This window comes from Sinohyriopsis cumingii, chromosome 5 (genome assembly GCF_028554795.1).
Source record: "Sinohyriopsis cumingii isolate HCF-2022 chromosome 5, ASM2855479v2, whole genome shotgun sequence".
NCBI lineage: Eukaryota > Metazoa > Mollusca > Bivalvia > Unionida > Unionidae > Sinohyriopsis > Sinohyriopsis cumingii.
Genome location: NC_142965.1, coordinates 80,894,726 through 80,904,296, shown reverse-complemented (window position 1 = coordinate 80,904,296; position 9,571 = coordinate 80,894,726). Strand labels below are relative to the sequence as shown.

The 9,571-nt window shown below is 36.3% G+C and overlaps 1 protein-coding gene across 1 annotated transcript; it reads right to left on the bottom strand.

Moving 5' to 3' along the window:
• Window positions 1-1,032: 1,032 nt before the first annotated feature.
• On the bottom strand, window positions 1,033-4,307 carry LOC149799596 (uncharacterized). Its single transcript, XM_089958937.1, has one exon. It carries the CDS (start codon window positions 3,540-3,542, stop codon window positions 2,466-2,468), a length of 1,077 nt encoding a protein of 358 aa, XP_089815063.1. The 5' UTR covers window positions 3,543-4,307; the 3' UTR covers window positions 1,033-2,465.
• Window positions 4,308-9,571: the final 5,264 nt, after the last annotated feature.

The window sequence follows — 9,571 nt, the reverse complement described above, 5'->3', positions numbered from 1 at the left end:
AGTGCTTTGTCCTAGCAACATGTATTGGATTTCATGAGTTGTCTCCCTAACTATGTAATGTCAAATAATCAATAGCGCGTAACAGTGGTACATTGTACATCGGCCAAAAATGATGTGGGCTATCGTAAGAATGGCTACGTACCAGAGAAAAGGCATTACATGCGCATTTGAGTGTATTAAATAATTATTCCGCCTAGTATTATCAAGCATTCTCCTGTAGAATCCAGTTATAGCATTTTCTGTTATGTTTGGTGTATATTTCTTTTTCTCACTCTGACTTACTTTCCCTTCACAGCTTATTGTGTACAAGAATATAACATTGTGATAAAAAAAAACCAAAAAAAAAAACCACTTTTATCTCGAAAAAGATACTAAAATATTATATTATGTATTTCATATTTGAACTTTCAAATGTATTACATTACATGCATATGTATCAGTATGTAAGATTTGAAGAATTTCTCTTTGGAAACATGGGATAGTTTGTGCCTGAAAGATCTATATAGTAAATATTAAACGACAACTAGCCATTTAGAAACAAGTTGTGTAGATTGTTACCTCTTTTCAAATACTGCAAGTAATTCATCGTGACATTCACAAATTTTTCTAATTAATCGTGTCAATATCCCAATAGAAACAAAGCATGACTAACTTTCCTTGTTACTACAATCAATGGCACTTAACGATGAGCGTGACCTACTCATAATAAGTTCTGTAGGACATTTAAATGAGGAAAACACACAAATGCATTGTTTTGATAGTGCCTTCACATGTTTAAGGGTGATGTCTTTTTGTTCATAATACCAGAAGAAGGTTGTGTTTCTATAGCAAATATGTCCTTAAAAAAGCAATTTGCAAAGTGTCCGAAATAGAGCAATCACCATGTTATTTTAGATTAATCTGAACACTTTCACGTCGTTTGACATTCCTTCGAACACAAGAATCGCGTCGTTCATGTTATTCAAACATACACCAGAGGATGCTGAATTCCATCATCGCGAGATAATAATACACCGAGTTGTCTCCCTTCTGGAGTCACCTGTATTACAGTTTTAGAGTTAGAACCACAGCAGTAAATAATACCGTTCTTGTCTACAGTGATCCCTAGAGCGCCTTTCAGATCATTGCTTTCAAATGCATTCAGTTTATTCCCCTTTATATCCATGGTAACCATTACATTATTTGTAGTGTAATAAATGTGTTGTCCATCCTGACTGACACAGTGCACACACATTATACTGACTACTCAAAGAGTCATATGACATAATCCTATTGATGAGTTTGTCTGAAGTATCATATGTAAGTAATGAATTTCCATGAATGTCTACAATAATGTTCTGTTGATAGGAGGCTATTCCTTTTACATAAGTTGTCAACACAAATGCTCCTCAGCGATGTCAGGATATTACCTACAGCCACGAGGTCTATGCTATATGTTGAAGTTACAGCTACAGTATTATGACCCACATAACACACGTGCCTAGGACGGTTGATCTTTAGACTGGATATACACTGAAAACTCTTATCAAACAGATTTAATTTTATATTTACCTCATCAGAAAATACAAGTCTATCATCAGGAAGGAAAACACCTGAATATATAAAACATACGTTGTTATCACCAGGAATCTTAGCTTCTTTTATAGTCATCAATTTATTGCATTTCCTGTGATCTTTAAAAGCACAGTCACTGCAGCAAAATTCTTTGTGATCTGAACAAATATATTTGTATATTTTCCAATCTAAAGAACAACGATACATGTCCTCCTGAACTGAATTTAGATCCTGCTGTACAGGTATTGAATGAACGGTGATTGTATGATCCTTGCGGACCTTGAAAATCTTGTGATAACTGTAACAATTACTACAGAGATACTCTGAACACGTGACACAGTAGGCCACAGAGATGTTCCTTTTGCTTACTGTCAAACATGGCTGGCAGTAGACAGGTATATCTTTGTTAGACTTTGATGACTCCAAAAACGACAAAATGACGGCGTTGGTTTTAAGAGTGATGTCTTATTGTTTACATGGCCAGATGAATCTAGTGTTTCTCCAACAATTATTTTATTAAAATAAAGTAATTTGCAGGGTATCTTAGAAAGAGTAATCATGATATAATCTTGAAAATTTTCACGTCGTTTGACCTTCTTTCAAATACAACAATCACGTCGTTCATGTCATTCAAACATAAACCAAGAGGATTCTGTAGTCCATCATCATCGCGAGATAGTAATACACCGAGTTGTCTCCCTTCTGGAGTCACCTGTATTACAGTTTTAGAATCAGAACCACAACAATAAATAATACCGCTATTGTCCATAGTGATCCCTAGAGCGCCTTTCATATAATTGCTTTCAAACTTATTCAGTTTATTCCCCTTCATATCCATGGTAACAATTACATTATTTGTTGTGTAATAGATATTCTGTCCATCCTGACTGACACAGTGCGTATTAGCTTCATTACTCACAGTCATATGACTCAATCTTACTGATGATTTTGTCTGAAGTATCATATGTAAGCAATGAATCTCCAGCAATGTCTACAATAATGTTTTGTTGATAGGATGCTATTCCATAGCATCTGCTGCCAACAGGAATGTTCCTCAGTGGTGTCAGGGTATTATCCACATACACGAGGTTTATAGTATATCCCGAAGTTACAGCCACAGTATTATGACCCACACGACAAATGTGCCTAGGGTCATTAATCTTCAGAAAGGAAATATACTGAAACCTCTTATCAAACATCTTTAATTTCCCATTTCCAATATCAGACAGTACAAGTCTATCATCTGGGAGGAAATCACCTGAATATATAAAACATACCTTAGTATCATCAGGAATCTTAGCGCTAACGGTTAACATTGAATTGGGCTGTATTTTTGGGTGTTCTTTTTCGGTAGCTGACGAGATAGTTGATAATTTGGGGATATTGCACGCCTTTCTGAACGTTTTACCGAGTGAATTCAAGTTTTTAATGATTCTTTCACAAGTACCGTCACGATGAAATTCAAATTCAACCACCTCTGATTTAGTTTCCATTGTGTCACATTTTTCCTTATACTTAAAAACTTGCTGGGATACTTTGGTCATTGTAATGAAATTTTTCGTCTCATCATCGGGTTGTGTACCGTCTATTATGATTCTTTCGGATGTTTCTATGGCAGCTATTGCGCTCTTACATTCTATGATTTCGTCCGATATTGTCACCGTTTCCTGCTTACACATCTGATCCAGTTCTTCAAGAGCTGCTGTCTCCAACCGTTCAATAAGTTGTTTTATCATGACGCTCCATTCCTTAATTGACTTGGTTATTTCAGTCCTTTGTTGCTCAATGGATTCTATTTTAAGTGACCTACTTTCGAGTAATGTGATAAATAACTTTTTCAGTCCATCTAAATTATCCGATATGTGCTTAAAGTCTTGACAGTCTTTGGTACTTTTAGGTGCGTCTTTTATAGTCATCAATTTATCGCATTTCCTGTGATCTTTAATAACACAGTCACTGCAGCAAAATTCTTTGTGATCTGAACACATATATTTGTATTTTTTCCAGTGGAAAGAACAACGATACGTTAGATCCTGCTGTACAGGTATTGACTGAACGGTGATTGTATGGTCCTTGCTGACCTTGAAAATCTTGTGATAACTGTAACAATTACTACAAAGATACTCCGAACACGTGACACAGTAGGCCACAGAGATGTTCCATTTGCTTACTGTCAAACATGGCTAGCAATAGACAGGTACATTTTTGTTAGACTTTGATGACTCCAAAAACGACACAACGATGGCGTTGGTGGGAATTTTCGCGGCCCAGTCATCTGGTGTCTGCTGGGTTGTAGGTCCAGGGGTAGGACTTCTACACACAGGACACGAAATGGTATCTGGCCATGTCCCCTCCACTATCAGACTGCTCGCATGTCTACAGATACACTTCTCACAAAATGTGTGCAAACATGTGGGTACTTTCGGTGACTCGAACGTTTCCAAACAAATTGGACAACGCAACTGTTTATAACTGGCACCCTTTGCTTCTGACACTGTACAGTGTAAGTACAGGAGTCTTGTAACAGTACTTGCCTAACGTGGCTCTGTCCTCTGACAAATTATATATATGTAGTGGTCGAAGTTGAAAATTCAGTAACTTCCTTGTCGCGACATTGAATACCTGCTTATAATGAAGATTATTCGCAGTGTCCTTGAAGTGTCTACATAGTTTTCCTCCATTTACCCCATTTGATAATATATAACCAACTCAATGTATATCGACTAATGTATGAATATATGGTCTGTATATGAATAAAAGTCTTCTACCTTGATAGGCTACGGTAATAGATAAAACGAACGAGCAGTACATTCGATGTACAATGTCCAATCACGTGGTCTGTAAAGTCGATATCGTATAGACCATAAATGACGCAGTCGGTATAATGTGATATACTACATAATAACCAGAATCAACTCTTTCCTCATTTAAACGTGACCGCAGCAATATTTTGGTGAACTCGTATCTTCGCCAGGAGGGCGACAAATAAGCAAATAAGAAGGAAATCTCCTCTTAATTTATTGAGTGGCAGAGTCTGGGCGTGCCATTTAGTCATCAAGTTATTGACAGCTGTTATACGTATCAAGACACAAAAAGTCAGTCATTGGTAAAAAAAATCTGCAACTTGTTTACAGATGTTGATTTTGAAAATATTTCGTCTTTTGATCCAGTTTTCGGCCACTAGGCTTGATGTTTCTACTCATTATCAGAAGGGGTAGTACCGTTGTCCTCAACGATTTTAATTTTATGAATATGATGCTGGATGTGATATGGGAAACCCTCGTAAACGTGCGTTAACGGTCGAGTCTCTGGACTGAAAAGGTACTTGTCTACCGTCAGATCGGCGCACGTCACCAAAGGTGGTATGTCCCTGGGCATGCCACTTTCCTTCAATTTCCATTGGGGAATCATGCTTCAGACATGTAACATGACGTCCCACCCAGTCACATTATCCTGACACCAGGTCGACCAGTCCTAACACTAACCTCTTAATGCTGAGCTCCAAGCGAGGCAGCTGTTAGTACCATTTTTGTAATTATTCTTTGGTATGTGCACAAATTAAATTTTTTAAATTTATTCTTACTGTCGTTATTGATTTTTCGTGTGTCAGTGTATACCTAAATTACTACTACTTCCACCACCACCACAAGCGCCATCATCGTTGGTATCAATACCTAGGTTTCTATTACTGTTAATACTTCTGTGAAAATGACAAGGACGACTAATATTACCACAGCTGTTCTAGCAGACGCTGCGAACTGAATACATATTTAAACATCATTGATTCGTCAATTAGTTTCATAAAAATATTAAAAGGGAATAGACGATATTCTCTTCACTTTTCGAGTATACTTTATCTTGGTAGCTACATTTTGTGTTCAGGGAGTTCAATGTAACAAGATAACCGGGTGGGATTTCCTGATTCACAACATAACACTATTGACGATGAGTTGAATACATTGTTTAATAATGAATGACTTGAATGCGTAATTAGTTATGAATAATGTGTGCGTATATATAATCTAAATATTGGATTAATTAACATAAGAACACACAGATTTAATAATGAAAAATACAAATAAATTACTTTACAAAATACAAAGTCAAGGGGTGAATGGTTCACAGCAATTTTACAAAGAAAAGATGGATATAGTTTACTCAGCTAGCAAACAATGTTGACTTTGACTTAAGTAGTAAAATGAATTGACTCAGACAGTGAAATTATGCAAACAAAAAGGGACATATATACAACTCATCTTTACAGTCCCGAAAGATACAATGGGTTTTACGAACCCCAAAGTTAGCCCACGGCTACAAAATTATATGTAAGGAGATACACTCCGTCATCAGCACACTTTATTTCAGCTCCACGGCTGCTACAGTTCAGCTTAACAGCTGCTACGGTTAATTCATGTGGTTGGCTTTACAGTTTGCACCACGTCGATCCCGGTCACTCCGATTACTTTGAACGCTATGGTCACTAGGGCACTCTAGACACTCCAGACACTCTAGATACTCTGGACAATCCAGACACTTTAGATACTCTGGACACTCCAGACACTCTGGACAGCTCTACACAGCTACCTCTACACTGCTCTACACAGCTGAACGTATGTCCAATACCGTGTAATATACATGACACGGGCATATAAGGTAAAACGTAATGACGTTATGCACGGTAGGTTATATAGATCACATTATTGGCACAATAATTACAAAATAACAGGTTTCAGAAGTAAACCTAACCCTGCTCGATAAGAATCCTACTGTACTAAACATTTCTTAAAAACAGTAGCCTTATATTACTAATATAAATCCCTTGCTTAGTCGCAAACAAGAATAGAGATATGTGTAAAGAGTTTTACCTACGGTGAGGTATTTATAAACAGATATCGTCTGTGCACTGAAGGCATTCGGTTTTTTCCCATCGAAAGAAATTCGCACGTGCTTCATAAGGAATCGGGTTACAATTAATACTTCCAGTTCAGTACCCACGAATGTAGTTCTAGTCTATTTTTAGAACATTTTTTCCTCTTTCATTTTGGTGCTGATAGAAGAGTTTTAGTTATGCATTTTTGGTAGGGATTTAAAGGTAACTGTTTATTCTTGATATTATGAGCTCAGTCTGTTGTTGTCTGTATGTACTTCGGCGACAGTGCACAGTGAGTAATAAGGCCTTGGTGATGATCCGGAAGTGAAATATGTGTTCTGTTTACATGCTGCTATGTTGACAGTCCAGCATCTAAAAAAAGAGCAGGTTAACCTTTGATAAGAACATCACCATGAAGGTATTTTAGATCAACATATGATTTGCATTGATTGTCACACAGTGGAAAGGTCAGTACTGAGAAACAAATGTAGACAACATGTAGTAAAATTAATTGTGTTATATGTCCATAAGGTGAACCGAACTCACTATTTCGAAATCCAACACAACATACATAAATCACCTTCGAGTATCGTTGTACACAAAAACGAAAACCGAGTATATGTATTTAATAAATAAAAGAATGTATACAACTCCGTGACATTTAACAATTTGCATCAACAACTGAATACAATGATTCCTTCCTGTAATATTACAACATACTTCTTCATTCTCCCCTTCTTGGGGCACCGAGTGGCCGATTGGTCTAACGCGCTCTCCCTTACGGAGCACTGACATCTCATCTCTGCGTGGGTTCGAGTCTCGGATTCGGCCAGTGTGGGTATGCGAGAAAGCTTGCCAGTAGCTTCTCGTGGGTCGGTGGTTCTTTACAGGGTTTTCCTGGGTTCATCCTCCACCATTAATACTGGCCACCATGTATAGCGTATCGTGTGCTGAAAAATGGCGTTAAACCCGACCACAACAACATCTCCCCTTCTCCAACTACTTATACCAATGATGATATATTTTTGCAAAGCAACTTAACACTACACATTCATATACAAATATAACAGTTCAATAAAATTAAAACATTATGAAAAATGACAAAACTGAATATGCGAGTTGCCATGCGCAATACAATCTGACTCGCTTGACCCATTTAGTCCAAAGTACATCATAAAGGAAGTATCATCTGATATTGACCGGGATTTGGATGGGAAGGACGGCACGAAAGATGAATATATATATAGATGAATATATATATATATATATATATATATATATATATATATATATATATATATATATATATATATATATATATATATATATATATATATGGAGTTTTCTACCCAAAAGAAAATGAAACACTGTTCATGCCACGGAACGTTTCCATGAAATAATAAAGCTTTTATTTTTTGGTGGTGGGGGTCTTTCTATTGATTTTATTTCAGTAGAAAAAAATCTGATAAAACAGAGTCATAAGCTGAGATTTTGTTGAAACATATCTATCAAAGACAAGCAGTGCGTTAGTAAGATGAGCTTGTGATAAGAAAATTAGGAATGTACGAAGAGAACAGTAACTAAGCATATAAGCATAATGATCCCATACACAGACAAGGATCATCTATATACATGCTATTTATACCTATTATTACACATAAGCGGAGTTACATGTATAAAGAAAAGATTCAAAATGAATTAGAAGACTCACTAGTTGTTATGTAAATTCTGCTGCTTCTGTTCATTGTTACGAATCTAGGCTCTTACAAAAAGTAACAGGAAAAAAGTAAAGACAACAAGCTTTGTAAAATTTAACAAATAATTTATTTCCCTAGAATATCAATTGAAGAATGAGAAAAAATAACTTACGGTTTTACGAATCAAATCCAAAAATAACCCAAGAATTAAAAAGAAAATATAATTCCCAGTAATAATATGTCCTGAATGAAACTGAGTTCGAATACCGATGAAATCCAAAGTGGAAGACGATGACGTCTGTTGTAAGCTGCGAAGTGCTGTTGTTTCAACAGTGCCTTGTTGAATCACAAAAAATATTATTACAGTTTTTGAATTCTGTGTAAATTTTGATAAATGTCCTTGTCCAAGAATTAATTTAAAGCACTAGTATTTCTAGGGAAAAAATCACTTGAATTCAAAATAATTTGAAGAAAATAAAATAATTAGCCCAAAACTGGTCACAACATAAAACAACTTGACTTCTCAAGTGTTAGGCACGATCAACAATTCTTTCTCAATATATCAGTAATAAATCTAACAAAGACGCAAAACAGATTCCCGGATGGGAGTCACCTTTCTAGAAATGGGAGTTTGTTACTTGATAAATATCACGTAATCCATGGTGATCTGGTCAATTTTGAGAAACTAAAAACCTTACTGTCTTTCACGTGATTTGAGCGCCGGAGAAAACAATGCTTATGTGACGAGAGAGAGAGAGAGAGAGATTTAACGTAGTTTGAACAATTTTTCAGTGATATCGCTACGATGTCTACAGTGTGGCAGTTTATAGTGATGTCTAGCACTGGGGCATCGTACCGCAGACATGTAGCATGATATCCCACCTAGTCACATTTTTCGAACACCAGCCCGACAGGTCCTAACACTAAACTCTTAATATTGAGCGCCAAGCCAAGGTCTGAGAGAGAGAGAGAGAGAGAGAGAGAGAGAGAGAAAGAGTCTCATAATTATGATAATATATCTGTTTTTCTGTATTTAAGAGTGTTAAACGTTTTATAAAAAAAATATGTCTGTTTTTTTAAACATTTAATGGATAGTTAGTTGAACTACGTCGTTTCCTTTCGAATACTGGTTATTAAATCCCGGGTATTTAATTAAAAAGATCTCTTGAATACATCTGTTTCTCTGTGTGCGAGTGTCAGAACCTTAGAAAGCTGTCTGACTATCATAATATTTATTGAAAAATTATCAATGAACAATGTATAATTCATCTAAATACTGTTTGAAAGGGTTCAAAATTCCGTAGAGTAGGAATTAAAAGTTATCTAACATGACTACAAGATATTTCCTATCCATAGCTTCCGACAAATGGTCAAGAACGACCTCGTATGATCCACTCCTCCAAACCCGTGGAACTATCACCCAAGATCGTCAATATCCCTCAGACCCAAT

Coding starts and splice junctions, on each gene's coding strand:
- LOC149799596 (XM_089958937.1), bottom strand. CDS start 3,542: ATGTGTTCAGATCACAAAGAATTTTGCTGCAGTGACTGTGTTATTAAA.